The sequence below is a fragment of the Sarcophilus harrisii genome, chromosome 1 (genome assembly GCF_902635505.1).
Source record: "Sarcophilus harrisii chromosome 1, mSarHar1.11, whole genome shotgun sequence".
Taxonomy (NCBI): Eukaryota; Metazoa; Chordata; class Mammalia; order Dasyuromorphia; family Dasyuridae; genus Sarcophilus; species Sarcophilus harrisii.
Window position 1 is genome coordinate 255,973,603 of NC_045426.1, and position 22,388 is coordinate 255,995,990.

The 22,388-nt window shown below is 33.7% G+C and overlaps 1 protein-coding gene across 8 annotated transcripts in view; it reads left to right on the forward strand.

Annotated features, from left to right (window-relative positions):
• Positions 1–22,388, forward strand: part of FBXL18 (F-box and leucine rich repeat protein 18) — a 74,410-nt gene that overhangs the window by 32,181 nt on the left and 19,841 nt on the right. For 3 of the 8 annotated variants that reach the window (XM_023497502.2, XM_012542836.3, XM_031940731.1), the window contains exon 4: positions 801–1,019. In XM_023497502.2, coding sequence (XP_023353270.1) covers positions 801–1,019 — 219 coding nt within the window. Of the gene's footprint in view, positions 1–387; positions 431–800; positions 1,020–2,208; positions 3,841–4,603; positions 4,731–22,388 lie in introns of those variants that run through there. The other 5 variants (XM_031940745.1, XM_031940752.1, XM_031940736.1 and 2 more) reach the window with 5 other exon arrangements.

Below are 22,388 nucleotides of genomic sequence, written 5' to 3' on the forward strand. Positions count from 1 at the left end.
CACCATACAGAACCAGTATCCTTTTGCTGAAAGTATTGTGGGATAGGTAAAGAATATTTTAAAACTTGTGTTTCAGTGAAACAAGGGAGGGAAAGGATATTAGTTCCTTTCTGTGGTTGGAAAAAACTGTCCCCTTTTTTGTAAAAGAAGCCTGAATTAAAGGCACTGGATTCAACTTTGTCCATCATATTGTCCATATTCAAAGCTATTTATAGTTTTGAATGATAAAGTCTTGTTTACAACTAAACATTTTACTAAATCCATCTACCTTCTAAAATGTATTAAATTTTGACTATTATTATTTACTTATTAATAATAATAATGAGTAGTTGATCATGCTTTATGTTTTGTAAATCACTTTATTAAATAAATTATCTTCTTTTAAAGAGATGGTCCTGTTAAGATTCTCCTCTTAAGACAATCTTATGGGGTAAGTATTATAGATATTATACCTATTTTACATCGTGACACTCTCGGTCTTAGAATCCATTATTGTGTAGTTTGCATTATCTTAAACAGTGCAGTGTGGTAAAAAGAGCACTGCATCTGGGATCAAGTAGATCTGGGTTCCGTCCCCAACTATTGCTGTTAAGTGATCAATGGGCAAGTCACTTTACTCTCTGAGACTCACTGTTTTCATCATTAAAATAAGAGGTTGGATGAATTTTAATTTTTGACATCCCTTTAAGTGCTAACATTCTATCATCCTATGTGTCTGAATTTATTGGATCTATCTGTTTATTCATGTTTTGGACTTGTTCTCTCTATCTAGAGTCATAGCTCATCTTCTTTTCTTTCAGACTAGAGCAGCCCTACTTCAGTGCGAATGCTCAATTCTTCCAGGCTCTGAGTCATTGCTCTTCCCTTCAGCGTCTCTGTATCATCTCCCGAAGTGGTACTTTGCAATCAGATGCTGTGATGTCATTCATGGGCAGCTGTCTTGGGCTCATCATGTGCCACATGTTTACAGGAGAGTCCCTCACCGCCTGCAAGAATCTTCAGCAGTCCATTGTTCGAAGGTGAGAGTTAGAAGTTTTGGAGTAGGCTGTTTTCTCAGTGCTTGTGCTCATACCATTTGTGTCCTCAAATGGTGTGAGCATTCAGGATAAATATGTCTGTAAAGAGTACCAATTAACTTTCTTAAGGTTTTTGACTTTTTATCAATTATACTTAGGTAAAAATAATCAGTGATTTAATAAAAAAGCTTGTTCTTGGTATCCCTTCAGTTATACTTCATTTATTTGACATTTTTGGTGAATGTAATGTCCCTTGTAAATGAATTTTCCCAGTAATTGATGCTTATCCCTTTAAGTGTCAAAAAAAAAAATCACTTTAAAAATTAAAATCTTTTTCTAATTATATACTTCCTTGTGTTTCAAAACAGATCAAACATTATTTAGCCCTTTCTTAACTACTTAGTTTCATTGTTAGGAAAATTATCCTATTGTCTGTTGCCCTTGTGAATTGTTAGTCTATAACAGTGCCCTTACTGTCATACTTATATCTGCTTTTTAGTTTTTAAGACTTCTCTTCATTGTATCTACTTTTTAGTTTTAAATTTATATCTTCTAATGTACTCCACAAAAATACTACTCAGATACTTCTTGGTGGTGTGGATAACCTGGGCTTCATGAAGGGTATGTCAGTGGAATGCAAGCTCTTTTGGGTTTTATAGCATGCTGAGAATGCTTTGATTATAGTCTTTGTGTAAGACTGTATGTGCTGCCCAAAGAGCGGTCTGACTAAATATGGAGAAAGCTTATCACTAGAAGATTGACCATTAGATGATGAGTTGTTTTGCCATGGCAACCTATGAAACAAAGAAAAATGCAAAGTGATTCTCATTTCTGCTTGATCCCCTTATACTTCTAGAGTGACAGATTAGAACATTTGAAAAGGATGGAAAGATTGCTAAGATTTACATAGTTCCTGGATCATTTATGAGTATTAATCTATTTGTAATCTAAATGAAAGATCCTTGTTCAGTTATAAATGACTGAACATACATTTTGAGAAACTGGATTATATCAGTATTGACATTCTCGCTATAAATGAAATCAGAAGAAAGAAGTTGAGTAAAATAAAGTGATGACTCACAGGCATTCCTAAGAGAGGCAAATAAAGGAATTTGCAAAGTTGGTTTTATCCTATGTCTGAAGGCAGCAAGAAACATAATTTAATGGGACACTTGGTCATCTTGCCTTGTAGTGCCCATGATGAACATAAATGAAAAGACCACCTTGAAGATTATTGCAGCTTATGTGTCAACATCTGTTGCAGAGGATGAGGTAGAGAAATTCTACGTAAAACTTAATAAGATTTAACAAATTTAATCTGCATATAAATATATTTATATATATAACATGAATATAAATATAAAGATAGGTGTAGAGGACATGGAAAAGTATGTTGGAAAATATATCTTAGGATCAAGAAATAAAAGTGATCAAATGTTTGTAGACTACCTGAAACTTTATACCTTGTGAATATTTCAAGAAGATAGTCAGAAGACACTGAACATGGTGATATTGAATAATATCACCAAAAAAATGTAATCAGCTATTTTAACAGATAGAAAAAAATAATTACCATTTTAAGGGATCATTTCTAAATCATCTGTTTCTGTCTTAATTAGACTATCAACTTATTAGAGCAAAGAACAAAATCAAGAGTATATTACAAGAAAGATGAAAAGAAGAAACCTGCAATTTAAAATAGTTTTAACTTGATAAGTTTCTGACTTTAAAAATATGAGATTTGTATTAAGGAACAAATATCAATGCAAACTGCCCATTTGCTTTGGAATTTTAATCTACGAAAGGCATAGGCATAACAATAGAAATAAGTTTCATGAGATCTGAAATTATTTAATTCTTGTGATAGCCATCCTATCACAGTGCTTGATGTAATAGGTGCTTAATAAATAGTTGTTGATTGAACAAGAAAGCCAAAACATCCTAGTAACTGCCTCATGGCTTATAAACACTTTATTTTTTTGCTAAGCAGAAAGAGACAGAAGCAATGACAATGCTCATTTACAAAATAAATTCAGTTTCAAAAATGAGAACAGTGGAAGATTAGGAAAACTATCACCTTATAAACCAGTGGAAATAAGCTTGGCTTGAAAGCCACTTGCGTCAAATCATACCAAAATCATTTAAAGATGAAACTAAAAGAACACCAAATAGATGAAAAGTAGAAAAGGTGTGTCAGGATTTCTATAACAGATTACTTTCTTTATCAGTTTCAATGGAATATCCATATTTGAACTCAATATCCATGTCTTGTATGCCTAATTCATCTAATGAAGAATAGAAATGATACTAATAAACCAAAAAAAAAAGAAAGAAAAAAAGAAAAGAGAGAAAAGCAGGCTACACCAAGTAGAAGTAGAGGAGTTCCAGGCTAGAGAGAACAGTTTTGAGCGCATTAAGGCATCAGTTCTCCACATATCCAAAAGATGAGGACAAGATACAAAAAGATTCAGAAAAATATACATCATATTCCTTTCAAAAAAAAGACAGTTATGAGTAAATCAGTAACTACTGATCTACATGTCTACTACTTTATCATCTCTTCCAAATATTCACTTGAATGAACACTATTAATGACATCTTGAATTAAAATAACAAAGATTATGCTTTTGCAAATAGTGTTTTATAGAAGATCATATTCTTATAGCTATGCAGTTGATTAATAGGCACAAGGAACAGAAGATTTATTTTGATCTTTATTGTTTGACTCCAAAGCATTTGATAGAGTAAAATTTAGCTTTAAAGCCTCTCCAGAAGCAGCTAAGTGGCGCAGTGGATAGAGCACCGGCCCTGCAGTCAGGAGGACCTGAATTCGAATTTGACTCTAGACACTTAACACTTCCTGGCTGTGTGACGTTGGGCAAGTCACTTAACCCCAATTACTTCAGCAAAAAAAAAAAAAAAAAAAAAAAGCCTCTCTAGCAAGGTGTTTATTATGCATATGTAAAGATCATATGTTGACCCAATGATTCTGCTACTGAGCCTGTACTCTTAAGGGAATAAAATAGGCATGTTATTTGTATAGGAAAATATTCATACCAACATTTTTTGTTGTAGCAAAAAACTTGGCAATAAACTGGGTGCCCACCAGTTGGAGAATGATTGAACTAATTTTGATACGTTAATGTAATAGAATGTTATTGTACCATAAGGAATTACAAATATGGGCAATTCAGAGAAAAATGGGAACTTATGTGAGAGAGAGAAAGAGAAGTAGAACCAGGAAAAAAAAATACATGACTATATATAGCATATATATTAGTTATCTATAGTACTGTATGGTAATGACTAGATGCAATATTTTAAGTAAAAAGTATACTAAATACTTTTTAGTCCCAGTCTTGGTCCCAGAGAACAGATAACAAAACATAGCTTGGAAGAGGGGTGGATGACTATGGATGCACAATCAAGTAGTCACTCAAAATGCTATTTTTTTTGGGAGACTGAGTTTGCCTATCTAGCCCAGGCTTGAAATAGTGTGACCACTCACAGAACCAATCTCAGTACTGATCTGTGTGGAAGCTTTAATATCCTTTGTTTTTTTCAACCTGCAATGGTTTGTTTCTCAGGCAGCCTGAGGGTCCACTACTTCCAGAGGCTCTTCATAATGATTCCAGCTTTAGTCCTCCTGCAACTCAGAATTCCTGAAGTCAGGCAATCCACCAGCCTCAGCCTTCCCAGTAGCAGAGACTGCAGGTGTGTTCACCATGCCTGACCAAAAAAAGTGTTTATTAAATGCCTACTATATGCCAACCATTGTGCTAAACCCAGGGGATGCAAAAACAGTTCTTGCACTCAAGAAGCTTAATGGAAGAGACACCATATAAATTAATTGGTACATACTAGATACATACAGAGTAAATATAAGGTAGCCTTATAGGGAAAGGCATTAGCAACTAAGGAACTAGGCAAGGCTGTAGGAGGCAGCACTTGAACTGACTGAAAAGTGAAGGATCCAAAGAGGTGTCAAATAGGAGGGAGAGTATTTCAGGCATGAGATGGCCAGTGGAAAGCATGGAGTAGCAGTTAGGATGTCATGTGAGGAACAGAATGTAGGTTGGTCACACTGTTAGAGTATATGGAGAAGAGTAATATGTCAGCAGATTGGAAAGATAGGAAGGAGCCAATTTTAAATGCCAGATGGAAGGTTTTATTTTATCTTAGAGCTAATAGCCACTGGAGTTTATTGAACATGGAAGAGATGTGGGAAATCACTTTGGCAATTGAGTGGAGAATGGATTGGAGTGTAGAGAGTCATAAGACAGGGAGATTAGTTAAAAGGATATTTTAAAGGTGAAAGATAATGAGGGCTTGAACTAGAGATGCAGCTGTGAGTGGAGTGGGGAGAGACAGAATGTTTTTGAGAAACATTGTGGGGAAAGAAATTGCAAGATATATTGATGAATTAGATATGCAGGTCACAATATGAAATTAATCTACAAAAAGGAGGTTGGAATCTGTTTATGGAAGGCCTTAAATGCTAGACTATAGAATTTGTATTTTATCCTACAAGCAAGAAGGAACTACTAAAGGTTATCAAGCAAACAAGTAACATGGTCAAACTTGTGTATCACCAAGATTATTTTGTAACTTATATGATAGCTGAATTGGAGAAAGGAAAAACTGGAAGGGAGACTAGCCGGGAAGCTCTTAGAGTAGTCTAGGTAAAAAAGTGATGAGGCCCCAGATCATAGAATTTGAGAACTGCAGTCACCCTTAGATTCAGGCATCATCAATTGTTTTCATTTAATTATTTTTCTAACTAGGGAAGATTTGAAGTGATGGGGAGGTGGGGGAAGAGAAGGGTATATTTAGAAATGACTAATGGCAAAGCAAAAGGTACCAATAAAACTTTTTAAATAAAGATCATACAAATTCCTTGATATATGTAACAGCAGAAATAATTATGTTTGATTCTCTGATTATTACTATTGATTGAAAAATAAAGCAGGGAGGTGGCTGTTCCCCAAAGTGTTTGCTACATGGAAGGTGTTCAGTATCCAGTCCAGATGAGAGAGGGATTCCCTTTAGAAGATGAGACTCTTCAGATTTTTTTTTTTTTTTTTTTTTTGATGAAGGATATTGTTGATTGCAACCTAGAACATTGCAGGACCTCCTAAATGAGATTCAGCCTGAAAATCCACACAGGAAAAACAAGTGGATAAACAGTGCCTATTCTCCAGACTGTGTTGTACTGTTGAGTGTACAACCCTATTGAGTTGGTCTATTAGCAAGTTGGTCTATTAGCATATTTATCTTGAACAGATATTGCATGTGTGTAATAAATAGGACCCCAAATTGAATAAAGCTGTAATGTATTTTATAAATTGCATAGCATTAGAACAATTCAAATAGAAAAATCTTATCTTTTTAGCACCAATATTTTTTAGTGATAATTATGGACGTTATAATCTCCAAAAAAATTAAGATCTTGGATCACTCACAGGGCAATGGATACTAAAGTGTCAGAATATTAATAAAGAATTATGCCCAGGAAGCAGCATAAAAAATATCTTCTGAGGGTTATGTGTTTCTGTGTGTCTGTGTGTAGGTGTTATAGATATACACACATAATTGGAAGAGATGAGTTGGGCTTGTATCAATGGTGAATAATGGATAGCCTTTGTGCTGGGTCTGATATGCAGGACTGGAGAGAAAAGCCCTTAGCACCTTGGGTGGACTTTATGTGGAGGATTTATGTTATTACATAAACAAAAATTTAATAAGATGAGAAAATGTCTGCATTCTGTAGTTACTCTCTCCACAAGTAGCCATATTAATGAGATCACAGATATACTGAAGTATTGAGGACTGATGTGCTGTAGGATCAAATACAAGATAAGAATTATATATAAAATAAAAGTAAATAATTTATGAAAGGTAAAAGACCTGTGAGACTCATGAACTATATAAGCTCATACACTTGTTTTGCTTTCTTTTGGGTTCTAGACTGTGTTCTAAATAACTGAAAGTGATGGAGAGGTGGAGTGGTAATATATTTGTACAAATGAAGATATTCACCTCTCTTCTCCTTTTAATTTGTCTGGAATTCTTTCTTATGTTCCCTGTGCAGTTCCTAATTCTCAGGCTTCTTTGAAAAACAGCAGTTGTGTTGGTGGGAACTAACAGTTTAAAAGTCTTCTTGAGTTTTGATTTTGCAATATGCTTCGTATTCTCTCTTCTCCATCTCCACCCACCCTTCAAAACTTCTGTACTTTAGTGTACTATTGTGTGTTTTAGTGTTTTATTGTTGCTTTTTAAATTTTTTATTTTTTAACAATACTGTCATTTTCTTTCTTTTTTTTCCCCCAAGCGTCACATTTATTCATCTGTTAAACCCCACATGATTTAGTGCAACGTGAAAGAAAACCCAACATTTCATGATTGAATGGTTTAGTTTATATGGATGGCTTTTGGAAAGCATGGACAACTTTTAAAAGGATAATTTTCATTTAGAATTCTGGGTCTTCTTTCTTCAGTTGGCTGTAATCTATATTAACCTAGTAGAATTTATACTGATTAGTGAGATTCAAAATTGTTCCAAGGTTCTGGGTTATTCTTTGTGTTCCAGGTGACATCAGGATTGAGTCAAACTCAAGATGTGTAGAGCTGCTACAGAATCCCTGGCTCTCATAATCACACTCAAATGCTTGGGTTGAAGATCTGGCTGAACATGTCTGTGACTATGAGTGGGGAGAATTGGAGGGTTACTTTCCTAGGCCTGATGCCCATTATCACTTTAGAGGAGGAAGAAGGGAAGGGGGGAAACACTCATTCTTACATGATGTGTTATCACCTGAAGGCCACTGTCATTTCACAATGACTTCTTCTTGGGAATAGAATACTCCCTTGTTACAAATAAGTCAAATCAAACACAATAATTAACATATTGACCATATTTGAAACTGTCTGACTTTGTCCATACTTATTTATTTATTATCTTTCTGCAGAGAGGTTGGAAAGGTGCTTTACCATCAGTATTCTGAAGTCATGATTAAGCACTACATTGATAGGAGAATTTTTCTGAAGTTCTTGCTGTGAGAAGTCTATGTTATGTTAATATTCTGTAAATGTCAAATGAAATACTAATTTTTGGCATTCTGATTCTTCATGTTACTTATTCCAAAAATTCAACAGAAAAAAGAACTATTTAATTTGAAGAAATAATCTACATTTTAATGTATTTGAATTTTATTCATTCTTTAATGTATTAGATATTCTCTTACCTTAAAAATCACAAATCTAGCAAACTTGTTGCCCCAGTGCGAATTGCTTTTAAAAACAAAACAAAAACAAACTTCAGCCTTCTGTGTTTGGGGACTATTCTAGTGGAGAGGGAGAAGTCTAATCTCTTTATCTGTTAGGTTTGTCTTTTATTGTCTTTCATGGGTCTCTGCAATATCAATATTTGACGTGTCTTGGAGACGGCCTTGCTTCTCTCTATGTAGAAAAACCATGTTGATTTAGTTATTTTAAGTGTCTCTTCCCAGATGAATTATTGAGACTTAAGGAACAGTTGCTTGTCTCTTGAAAATTTTGGGGAAATCAGTAAATGTAAAACAGTCCTGCTTTCAATTGGATCTAGATCTGGTTTTCCTTTTCCTCGTTTAACTTTTTACTTGAGAATACTACTTTATTAAAAGATAAGGTTTTTTTTTTTTAAGAATGTATTTGTATCTGCTGTTCACTTTCATCCAGAAGTTCTAATCACTCTGTTATAACAGAGAGGCTACCTCCATGATTTTGTTATCTTAAAAAATTTTGATTTGAGGAACTTGAGCAGTCAATACTCAGCAGGAGTAGAAATTTGGTTTCCTTATAACGATGTCTAATTCAAGGAAAATGATGCACAAGAAGGATTTTATTTTAAGCAGATTTTTTTTAAAAGATTGAAGCAGTTGAAATATCTTAAGATAGTTTTTAAAGGTTTTTTAAAAATTTTTTTTAATTTTTTTTTTTTTTTTTTTTTTTTGGTTTTAAGATAGTTTTAAAAGACTTAAAAAGTCTTTTACTGGTACATCCATCATTAATTTGGAAACTATTGATGTCTCCACAAAGATACTGCTGTGGATTTTCTATCTTAGTATAATCCCTTTCTCATGCAGTTCTTTACTTTTCTGATGACAATAACACCATAAAGACTAGAAAGAGTGCATGGTTGTCTCAGTTGCTCTAAAAATGATCTGAAGGGCAACCAAGGCTACTGTTATATACAATCTTATATATGGCCCCTTCAGTTTTGTTTGTTTTATCATTGAATCCATTGGAAAGTCTTGGTTAATTTAATGTAATTTTAGAATTCTATACTGTTAAATGTTAGAAGTTCACTAAAAGAAGAAATAACTAATAGTTTTTATAATTACTAAGCTCAAATTTGTATGTAGTAAAAAAACATTCACTATTGATTTTTATGAATAGCTTTATTTGTGTTTTCCTAGTGCTCTTTTCTGTCTCAACTCTTCTCAATCCTTTTACATCTAGGGGCATGAAAGAAGGTGAAGGTTTATTTTTAGGGTACCTGAAATGAAAGAGAATATAGTATGAAAGTTGATTTTTTCCCCCCCAATCTACTTGGGAGATGAGTCCTTCTCATCTTTAGTCTCATAGGAATTATTCAAAGCTTTTCCAGCTCCACTTGGTTGCAAATAGAATTTCCATTTATTAGTATTTTTTTGATTTTGTTATAAGGAGGCTTCTTATATTGGGGCTGAAAGTCCAATTTCTTATCTACAATTTTAGAAATTAGGTTTAGAGCATTCTTAGCCCATTTTTCTGTTCTTAAGTAAGGAACTATCATATTAAAAAAATGGACTGCTGCTTTGTCAATTTTAGAATTTGTTAGGTGTCTTGATACAGAGCAACTTTAGATACAGAAAAGAAAATCTAAGCCAACAGTCAAAGAAATTGTACAATTTGAAATTATGTAAAAAAAAAATTACAGAAATGTTCCTGTCCTTCATCTCAGAGATTCTACTGCTGGACATATGACCTGTGCACATCAAAATACAGCATGTTCCAAAAGTTTTAAACTACACTAAGATTTTTGAAAACCCATGTTTATTGCATCAGTGAGCATAGGAAGGACTTGTATGAACTGATGCAAAATTAAGTAAGCACAGCCTGGAAAACTATTATATACAATCTTTATGGACCTTATAAGCAATATACACAATGACTGCAGCAATATAAATGGAAAGAACAACCACCACAAAACCATAGATAGCAAATGCTACAAAATTATATAGAGCAAACGGGTGTGCCTTAAAGAAGAGATAAGAGAACTCTTCCTCTTCAACATCCCTCCCTATCCCCCTCCCCCCAACTCTTTTGCAGAGGTGGGAGTCCCATGGGTGTGGAATACTGCATATATTTTCAGTTTTTTTTTTTTTTTTTTTTTTTTTTTTACTATATATTGATTTTGATGATTGTTTATTTTTCTTTTCTCCCCCTTTTTTTTCTTTAAAAAATGACCTTTATTATGTAAGAAGATTCTCAAGGGGTTGGAGTCTATGAGGAGAAATTAGACAATGGAAATGCAAGGTATCAAAATTAAAAAAAAAAAACAACACAAACATTGTGACTAAAACAATGTAAATAGAAAGAATTATAAGAAAACAACTGGATGGAGTGAGAAGAAAAAAAGGCTTATTAAAATATCTTTTTTAAATTCAGAAGAAAACTGAAGGAAGATCAGAAAGAAACACTGAAAAGCAGGGCAGTTTTGAAAGCTACAGGTTGAACTTATATCTTAAAATGATAAGCAATCTGTACATAATAGAAAAATGCAGCCTTTTGTGCAGTCTCCTTTTTCTCTGCTATTATGTACTTGGAAATATCCATTTTATTTTGTGGCTAAGTTCAGAATAGATAAAAAAACCCCTGAATACTGTGAAAATATAATGATATTTGATTTCAGAGAAGAAATACGAGAAGATACCTCCATCAGGCTTCTTTGCAGAGTGAGGGAACTATGGGTATGAAAGTCTGCATACCATTAATTTTCTTTGTTATGTTGCCTTTTTTTTTTTTAATAGCTTTTTACTTACAAGATATATGCATGGGTAATTTTTCAGCATTGACAGTTGCAAATCCTTTTGTTCCAACTTTTCCCCTCCTTCCCTCCATGCCCTCCCCCAGGTGGCAGGTTCACCAATACATGTTAAATATGTTAAAGTATAAGTTAAATACAATATATGTATACATGTCCAAACAGTTATTTTGCTGTACTAAAAGAGTTGGACTTTGAAATAGTGTACAGTTAGCCTGTGAAGGAAATCAAAAATGCAGGCGGACAAAAATAGAGGAATTGGGAATTCTATGTAGTGGTTCATACTCATTTCCCAGAGTTCTTTTCCTGGGTGTAGATGGTTCAGTTCATTTCTGCTCTATTGGAACTGATTTGGTTCATCTCATTGTTGAAGATGGCCACGTCCATCAGAATTGATCATCATATAGTATTGTTGTTGAAGTATATAATGATCTTCTGGTCCTGCTCATTTCACTCAGCATTAGTTCATGTAAGTCTCTCCAGGCCTTTCTGAAATCCTCCTGCTGGTCATTTCTTACTGAACAATAATATTCCATAATATTCATATGCCACAATTTATTCAGCCATTCTCCAAATGATGGGCATCCACTCAGTTTCCAGTTTTTGGCCACTACAAAGAGGGCTGCCACAAACATTCTTGCACATACAGGTCCCTTTCCCTTTAAACCCTTTTTTTTTTTTTTTTTAAATTTGAGTAGCTTTTGGTATTTTTCTTCCTCTTTTAAGAATCTTTTATTATAAAGAATGGTTTTCTGGGAAATGATAGAGAAAGATACTAGTCGTAAATATAGGTGATATAAAACTATGTGAATAAAAATTTATTTTTTTAAAAAGGGCCTACCTAAATGTCCTAGCATATTACTAGGAAGTAGCCATTTCAATTGGTTCTTGATCCATATTAGACCAGTGTGGATTGTTATGAATAACAGTTGCCCTGTTGGCTGGCAGAAAAACCTGGGGGAATTTATGCTAATATAAGTCCCAAACCCTCTCTGACCATTTTCTGTTCCTAGAATTTGCTGGGGTTAGTGGTACAACTTGCAGGGGAATTTATGATGTTCAGTCACTCCGTTTACCTACCTAATTGCCTTAATTAGTGTATATTAGTATCTATTATTCTCCATCTTGAGAATGTGGATGTTGCCAGAAAGTTGACCTTCAGTCATGCAGAGGACTTATAGAGTCTGTAGAGATCTCAGGTACTCTGAAACAAGCTGGCTAGAAATTGTGACAGTGCAGGGCAAAGCTTGTGGTATGGGAAGTAGAGGGTGAGGGAAATCATTGAGCCCAATCTTCCCAGACAAGCAAGTAGAGAGTGCTTTGTGTGGCTAAAGCAGCTGGCTTTTTCCTTTTTCAATTTCAGATTTGTGATTCGTATAAGCAACTCCTAGAATAGAGATTCCTTCAGCAGTGCAAATGTTTCTCCACAATCCTTTTTTTAGGAAGATAAAGGGAAATGCCCTTACTTACATAAAGGGAGAAGAAAAACTAAACCTTAAGACATGAGCTAGACATTCTCCTTTTTTTTTTTTTTTTTTTTTTCAAATTTTTACAAACTAAACTAGCTAAGGTAAATGAAGATCCTTTTTTGGGGAGAGGGGAAATTGGGGAATGGAAGAGGTGGGAAGATTGAATAAAGTGGGGTAGGAAGTGGAAAGGGTCCAAACTTGTGATTTCATTTGCAAATTCCTGGTGTAGAAACTCTCTCAATTGATACATCTTGGTAACTCAAATTTTTTGTATACTTTTATCACCCATGTTAGATTGCAGGGCTTGAACTTGGGTATTTCTGACTGCAAGACTAACCCTCTGTTTAATGTGCCATGCTCTCTTTCCCTGCACATGTTGAAAATTATATACTCATCCACTGGGTACTACTATTCTGTATCCCTTTTGTTAAAAAAAAGAAAGTACACACCTCAGGAATTGGAGTTGATAGTAGAGGGAGAAGACTGTGTAATGATTACTCTTTTTCCCATGCCAGTGTCATGAAGACTTGGCTATGGAAGAAGAATGGCTTGGTATCTTTCATGGCTTAGACATTTGTCAGGGATTTGACTGAAATAAAGGACTTTGTGATTTAGATTAATAACTGAACTAATTGGCCCGTATAACAATTTGGTTTAATGGAAAGAGCAATGGATTTGGAGTTTGAAGTTTATGTTCCTTGCTTCTAGTATTAGTGGTATGACATTGGATAAATTCATTTAAGCGCTCTAAGCCTTGGTTTCTTTATGTATAATTGAGGTACTACCTACTTCATAGGATTTGTTAGCATTGCATAAAATAATATGTAGAAAATATGAGAATAAAATTAAGTTTTAAAAAATGGAATACTCTTGTGATACAAGAAATGATAAGCAGGTTGGTTTTAGAAAAAAATATGGAAAAACTTGCAAGAAATAATGAAGAATGAAATGAACAGAACCAAGGGAATGTTGAATACAATTTTTTTTGAAGAATAATTGTGAACAACTAAGTTATTCTGAGTATTATAAATATTCAAATCAACTACAAAGGGCCTATGAGGGAAGATGCTATCTACTTCCAGAGAACTCACAAATAGAAGTATGCATAGTAGGAATTTAGGGGAGTGTATAGGGGAGAAGGGATGAGTGATGGTGGCCTTCTTTAATTTGGGATGGGGAGAGGAGACAGTTTGAAACTTAATAAATTGAAAAAGATAATATAGAAAGTGCTTTGTAAATGTAAAGCAATTATAACAATAAAAGTTATTGATTATTGATTGCCAATTATTGCAGCTTATCCCTGAGAAATATATACACCTTCATCCTTTTCAACTTCTGATATAATTATGTGCTAACCTAACTAGTGTGATCCACTTTTCCATGCTTTGTGCCTATGCATTTATTTTGTCCACTTGATACTTAGGTCATATAAACTCAGCTTGTTGAAGCTTTTTTTTTGTCGGTTCACAAATTATCTGTTCCCTTTTAAGATGCATATGACTGTCTTACCTTATTGCCTTAAAAGCAGAGATTTGTGATTCCTTATACTTTCTACCTTTGGACTACTTATTTCCTCATGAATATCATTGCACTTTAGAAGACTGGATCAGACTTTGTGTACTTAAAATTGTGGCTGCAAGGATGATTTTCAGCTAACTTAATGTCTTTAAACTATTATGTCACTTAAACATCGATGACTTAATAACATCAAAGGACTTAATCAAGCTTAAGTAGAAGAAAAATCAGCATTTCAGAACCTGACCCTCTTTCTTACATTTATGTAAACAGGTTTTTAACTTGCTTTTCCTAAATTTCTCCAGTAGATGGAGATGTGGTTTATGGTACCTAAAACATCACTAATGACCATTCAGTGTTGAATAAATATTCAACATTTTATCTTCTCCTCCAGGCTTGTGTTATACAATAGGAATTATATGAAAAGGAAAAAATGGATTTTGTTTTGTGTAACTTAGTGCAGTTCTTTTCTAGTACTTCCCCTTGAGAATTCAGAGAATTATCAAAATTAGTGTGAGGAAAGACCTGTTACTATAAGTCTTCCTTCTTGTCTGTCTCCTAGGGCAAAGGCAGGATTATTCTCATGGTGTGCTCTGCAGTATTGTGTTAGAACTAGTCTGTTTTTCCATGACTCAACTGATGGGCATGTACCACTTCCTTTGGGATAAGAATTGTCTCTGGTGTAAGAGATTTCACTCAAAAAATATTTTCCATTTTATTAGTCAACATTTTGATTTATTTAATTTTTATCTTAAAATATCTTATTTAGAAAACTTTTGTTTTCTCTTTTGTTTATATCCTTCAAGCATTTTCTTTTTTTTTTTTGTGATTTGTTTTCTTATACATAACTTAGCTTTATTTATTTCATTTTTAAAGTTTTTATTCAGCTCTCCTAACTTCCTTTAAGAGTTTTGCTACACTCTACTGAATTGATCTTTCCTTTGAAAAATAAATTTGGTTTGTTCTTTATTTGTTCATGCACGCCCCTTGTGAATTGGTCTAGATTTAGACTTCATAAGAATGTCATCTAAAAAAAAAAGCAAAACTTAATTGTGAACTCTAGATTTTTCTTGTTGCCAACTTTAATTCTGCTTCTCTGACCAAACCTAGTTAGATAGGATTGAAGTGTAAAAGAATTTTTTCCTTGTGTCCACTAACTTTCTCACTTTGGAAAACAATTTTCAAGTACGGGTGATCTTTCACCTGCCTTCCTCCCCCTCACTTCTTCAGGGTTGGCCCTACAGCATCCAGACCCAGTTTACTAGCCACAGCAAGTTGTGGACTTGGCCCCTCATTGCAGAAAGCTTAATGTATCTTTGGATGGGCATAGTGAATCATCACAACAGCTTGTTCTAGTTTTCATTGTCTGTTTCATTTCCTGCCCCTCTAAACTCCTGAATCATCTTGTCACAGATTGAATTAATAATAAATGGCATCCTTGTTGGTTTGTATTACCTAAGAATGGGTTGGAGCTCTGGATGAGTTTGCCTGAAGTGGGTGTGGTAGTCTACTTTGTCCACCATTAGCTCCACCAACTTTTTTCTTTGGGTAAGATGAAGCCAAAGAAAGGGGATGTGTTGTATGGTTGTATCTCAGAGTGCAAGTAATATTTTCTTTGGAGTTGCCCACTGATCCATATTGCTTATTTTTGCTTGAACTCATTCTAGACAGTTATGTTTAATTAGAAGCCCTTTCTAATTTCTAAGCCCTAATCTAATGAATGAGAACTTAGATTTTAAGAATCTTTCCTCCTAGATACTTTTCCTTCTTTAGGTTTTTAAGATACTACTCTTTCTTGGGTCTCCTCTTGCCTGTGAGATGGCTCTCAGGTTCCTTTGCTGACTTATCATCCATTCATATTATACCCCCTAACTGGGTATTTCCCAAGACTGTATCCCAGGCCCTTTCCTTCTTTTCTTATTCTTCACTGTTTCATTTGGTAACTTCATCAGCTCTCATGGGTTTAACTGTTATACCAGGCTGATAACTATATATATCTTTTATCATTGTTTTTGTCACTCTCTTTATATCTCCATCTCTTATCTCTGTTTATATTTAGTTTCAGTCTTTCTTGAATTTCTTTTTTGTGTCACCTATTTCCTATTGGACAATTGAAACTGAACATCATAGAGATATCTTAAACTCAGTATGTCCAAAATTGAACTCACTTATCTTTTCTCCCAAGCTCTCTGTTCTTCCCTATTTCTGTTGAAACCACCATTATTCTAGCCTCTCAGTTGTGTAACTTTTAGTATTATTCTAGGTTCCTTACTCTCCTTCCTCCCACATATATTACTAATATGTTACCAAATTGTGATGTTTCTACCTTCATGATCTCTTGAATATGATCCCTTCTCTCCATTCATACATCCACCACCATAATTAAGGTCCTCGTCACTTCTCACCTAGATTATTGCAATAGCCTTCTAATTAATCTTTCTGCCTAGGTCTGAACCGACCTAGTTCATTTTCTCTGTGAAGCCTTTCCTGATTTCCTATTCGTCTATCTTTCCCCACTCCCAAATTATTAGTGCAATTCCATCCAAACTGCCTTGCATTTAAGTACTTTTTATATATTTGTGCTATATATCTTTCTGCGTGTTATCTCCTGCATCAGAATTTAAGCTCCTTGTGAGTAGAGTCCTTTACAGAAAGGCTTCTTAAACTTTTTCCACTTGTGATTCCTTTTTTCCCCAAGAAATTTTTATGACTCTGGGTATATAAGTATATAAAATAGGTACACAAATCAAACATTTGTTGACAATAAATGATAATATTCTGACCCCATATTTAGAAATGAGACCCCATAGAGGTGTGACCCACAGTTTAAGAAGCTGGGCTCTAGAGCCCACTCAGGTCCTAACACATAGTAGGCACTTAAATACTTGCTGATAAATAATTGATCAAAGTTTCATTTTAAATTCTGGAATAAAACAATACTTTATTTTTTATAATACACAAAGTGAAAGTGGTAGCTACTTGAACATATCATCTTGACATTTCAGTTCTTCTAGTTTCCCTTGCAAGATATGATTGATTGACAGTAACTTGAGTACTTCATTCAGTACGAGTTTATTACATTATTTAATCGCTTAGTTCTTTATTGAGAACAAAGCAAGCTATTCCAGAGTGGTACAGTATCAAAGATGTGTTAGCAATAGACATTTGTATTATGTTGATCTGGGTCATTATTGTTTTTTAACGAAGGTTTTTCCATTCTTTGTCAGGTAAATTCTTTTGGATAGTTTCTAACGAAGGACTTAATTTGCATTTATTTATTTCTAATTGCATTATAGTGAAACTCATATATTAGCCCCGGTCTTATACTCTTGCAGGATGGGTTTTGGTTTTAGCTACGGTTTCCTTTTTTGTTTTTTTTTTAATTGAAGCTTTCTATTTTTAAAACTGTATATGCATTTTTCAACATTGATCCTTGCAAAACCTTGTGTTCCTATTTTCCCCCTCCTTCCTGCCACCCCCTCCCCTAGATGGCAAGTAATACAATATATGTTAAACATGGTAAAGCTATGCAATTTGTAAGATGGACTTTATACTTTTGACTTATGTGTAAGTGTTTTTAAAAATATGTATGTTGTGGGAATGAGTGAATAAATTATTTTCTGTCTGGTTAATGTAAGATGTTTAAAATTATATAAATTATGAATGAATTTAAAAAATAAATCCAATATAGGCTTATATAGTTATACAGTTATCTTGCTGCACAAGAAAAATCAGCTCAAAAAGGGAAAAAAAGAGAAAGAAAATAAAATTCAAGCCAATAACAACAAAAAGTGTGAAAATGCTATGTTGTGATCCACACTTAGTTCCCACAGTCACCTCTCTGGGTGTAGATGGCTCTCTCCATCATAAGATCATTGGAACTGGCCTGAATCATCTCCTTGTTGAGAAGAACCAGGTCAATGATGTCATTGTCAAGACATGTCATTTCAAGACAAGCCATGTCAAGAATTGATCATCATATAATCTTGTACAGTTTTCTTCTTTAGGTACATTGATAATCTAAGTTTCTTTCATCCTATTTAGCTCACTAATAAATTCATAAATTGGTGTTAGAAGAGGTTTTAGCCTTTTTTGACCAAAGATAGCATTTTGTCTTTGGGACAGAAAATCAGATCTTTGGAGGTTTTAGCCTTGTTTGACCAAAGATAGCATTTTATCTTTGAGACAGAAAATCAGATCCATGGTTCATCAATATCAGTTCCAAATCAGAGGATAAATTTTACATTGAATGAAGTAAGATGGCTTATGCAGTACTGAGATATTTAAATAGTATCATCACTGGTAACATGCCCTTCAAGTATGATACAAGAATCATCAAATGTAGCATGCTAAAAGCCACTCAGGGACAGGTTTACTTATTTTTATTTATGATCTCACTTCTTAATAATTTTACCAAAATTGTATCTTGGTTTTCTATCTGCAGAGCGTATGATAATAAATCTATTATGTTTACAGAATTTAGAAAGCCCCTTGCCTATTGGCAGCTATCACATGGATGTGATCTGGAATGGAATGCTTTTTAAAAGAGTTTTCTGTTTCAAAGAAAAAAACCCTAAAAGAAAAGATATTTGCATATGGCAGTGCTCATTTAGGACATTCATAAAATTTCTGACCATTGTATTTTCACTTGGAATAGTTTCCTTGAATTTGTGAGTCTGAGGATCCTTTATATTATATAGAGATGTATAGACTTTTTTCCATATAGAATGAAGAGAATTAACTTTTGAGAAGTGTAAGAAAGAATACTTGTCTGTTGATTGTTGTAATTTGGACCTGGAGTTCTATTAAATGGACTGTCACTTTGTTCCATGTGGAAATCTTTCTATTTGCTTAGTTGCATTGGAATTTGTTTCTCAAAGACCACTTTATGCCAATGAGGAATAGGGAAGAGTGAAGATAACTGAACAGAAGTATTAACTGCAGTTTCAATGTAATTCCAAAGTAGAAATTAAACATAATTGTGTAATTATTGCCATAACTTCTTAATTTGCAGAAAATGTTGGAAAATAACTCCCTGATGTGCTCTGGCTTGTTCCTGGCAAGTATCCTGAGATCAGTAAAGGGTGTTCTTACATTAAATTTTTTTGGCTCTTTTCTTCTAATTCCTATCTGTCCATCTATAACATGGAGGTAGGAGTGGTTGATTATAGTAGTGTTGATGATTACCTAACGTAGTTCCTAAGCACCTTACTTGAATACATTCTTGGAATTGTAGAAGGAATTTGTAAGATGGACTTTATACTTTTGACTTATGTGTAAGTGTTTTTAAAAATATGTATATTGTGGGAATGAGTGAATAAATTATTTTCTGTCTGGTTAATGTAAGATGTTTAAAATTATATAAATTATGAATGAATTTTTAAAATTAAATGTATTTGAGTCTTTAGCTACTTCATTTCTACGTATACCACTTTTAACAGTATCTCAAGTAACTGTATATTTAGTAAATTATTTAGCTTACCAACCACATCTGTTATTATGGGAAGAAGTGTTAAAGTAGTTGTTTGCCATGACCCCCTTACAGTTTTAAAATTCTTGATTCCAGATAACCGTTGGTATTATCTAAATTTCCTCTCCTTTGTGTTCTTTGTTCTTTTTTTTATTTCTTTTTTGCTTTTTTGATGTTTTTGCTGAAACTTAAAACTTTAGTATATCTTGCCAAGCTTCTTATGTACATCATTAGGAATTAAGAAGTTATTTTTAAAAAGAATGAATTAAATGGAGGCAAAGTCAGTTTCCTTTTTGAGCTTCAGTAACTCTCTTTTCTCTCTCTCTCTCTCTCTCTCTCTCTCTCTCACACACACACACACACACACACACACATCCTAATGAATAGTATATGTTATTGAAATATGGCATCAAGAAAACGAATATGATCAGATTTTAATTTCTAGAAAATTTTATTTGGCAGTGACTTTAAAATAATTTGGTATCAGACCAAGAAGTCATTGATGGTAAAAAAGATAAATTTTTCTCTATTTGGTTCAGTCATTTTGGAAGCAACATATATAATAATAATAGTCAATCTTGGTTGAAAAGAGAGCAGTATTTTTACTTATAAGATATTTTATTATAAATGTAAACCTGGTTGCACAGGGGAAAAAAATTAAGTTCTAAAAGACTCCAAATTAATTAGTCATGATGCGGGTATAAGAATTTTTCAAGATGTTTTTTTTTGACTATAGTTGATTCCTCATGCTTATTTGTTAGTTGATTAATAGCCTCAGAATTTTTTTGCTCTTAATTTTAGAAAGTCTTTCCATAGCAGCTAGTCAGTATTAAGATTCCAAAGGGATCAGGGATGACACAAGGGAAGTGATCTACTTTCTTAAAGTTACAAAGCTGATTTTTGTGCCCTTTTGCTTGTATATTTCCCCTTTTTGAAGAGTCCTTATGAAGTATTGGTAGCTATAAATAGAATTCTGTCTCATGAGGGAATCACCTTGGGAATAATTTCACCAGCACATTTAAGACAGGCAGAAGAAAGAGAGATGATCCCCAAGAATAGACAGAAGGAAGGATAGAATCTTAGAAGTTTTCAGTTGGTTTTTTTGTCTAGAAACCTCTGCAAACAGGAAAAGGCAAAAGAATATGTAAGGACAGTGGGGAAAGAGGAATCTCTACTGATTAGTTAAATAGGGTAAGTGTAATTGAAGCTGGAGGTGTTCAGGTACATTACTTGGTATATTTGGTATTCTTGGTTAGAAAACGATGAATACAATGCATACCCATTATGAATTTAAGGCATCTTGCCCACCACAATACTCTAAATTTTTTAAAAATTGTGTAGCTTTAATCAGTCTGCTGTGGATATTGCTTCCCCTCTTAGGCAGGTACTGCCTGCAGTTTTTGCTTTTTCAGAAAGTAAAAGGAATTTGGGTAGGGGTGTGTGTGTGTGTGTGTGTGTGTGTGTGTGTGTGTGTGTGTGTGTGTATTCTACGGTTGCTTTTTAGGGTTGGCATCTGTTTTTGATGCTTAGCCATATACTAGTTTAAGTACAGTTATAGCTTGAAGACACACTTTTTCCACTCTTCCAAAACAGAGCTACTGCATCAGGGCCAAAAAGGCTGGAGAACAAAAATGAGAATTAAGAACATTGGACTACTAAAACGAAGAGACTAGGGAAATGAGGTCTTCTCAAATTCCCCACCTCTTGGTAAAACCTCATTGTTATCTGTGGACTGTAATTAACCACTCTCTACTGCTTGTCTCCTGTAGGCTTAATATCTTGCCAAGTTATTAGGATATAAATCTTGCTTCATAATTATATAGAAAATGAGGAAATTTGGCATTATTAATCAGCCTTTTAGGAAGAGATGTACAAATTCTGGATATTTGGAAGACATAGAAGAAATCTTTTTTTCTTTGTATGTGATTAAAGGAGAGGATGACATAAGAAAGCTTTTAAAAATTTTTTTAGATAAAACCTGAAATATGAAGTTTAATTTTTAGATGGCCCTTTTTAAGCTTTAAAGTTATATTAATCATAGAAAAATACAGCCCTTTAATTGTAGATTTAGTGCAGGTTGGCACCTCAAAGGTCATCTAGTCCAAGCTTCTTAAACTATGGGTCATAACCCCATTTGAGAGTTGCATAACTGAATATAGGAAATTATGATTTATTATCAGCAAGTGTTTGATTTGTATACTTATTTTATATTCCTCCATAACTAGGATCGCATAAAAATTTCTGAGGCAAGAAGGGGTCATGAGTGAAAAAAGTTTAAGAAGCCCTGATTTAATCCAATCATTTCATTTATTGATGAGGAAACTGAGATCCAGAAAAATTAAGTGACTTACCCATCTTCATTGAACCAAAGTCTTCTGATTCCAAATATAAAAGTTTTTTCTCTTCACTATACCATTAACTCATGAAGATGAACATGGATAGCTTGACAACATAACATGTTTGACTATTAACTCTAAAAGTAGAGCTTATATAGATAATTACAAAATACTAATTGAATTGGGGCTATAAATGGAACTTATTGGGAATTTTCCATTTCTAATTTATTTTTATCAGCCAAATAAAGGGCAGGAAAAACTTGAACAGAAGAAACCAGTAATAAAAAGAAAATTATGTTTTCCTGGACTTACTGTTTTTACCTGTGTCAAGCAAATACAATTCTTCTTTCATTCAAAAAATATTTAATTAAATGACTAGGGTAAAAAAATTCTCAAAGCTTGCTGAACATGAGTTTTGCTACTTGGGACATTGCCTAATTAGTCTCATTTTCTGAGCTATATCAGCACTTTCTACTTTTGATATTTTATTCTTTCTGTCTTCATTTACTTATGAAC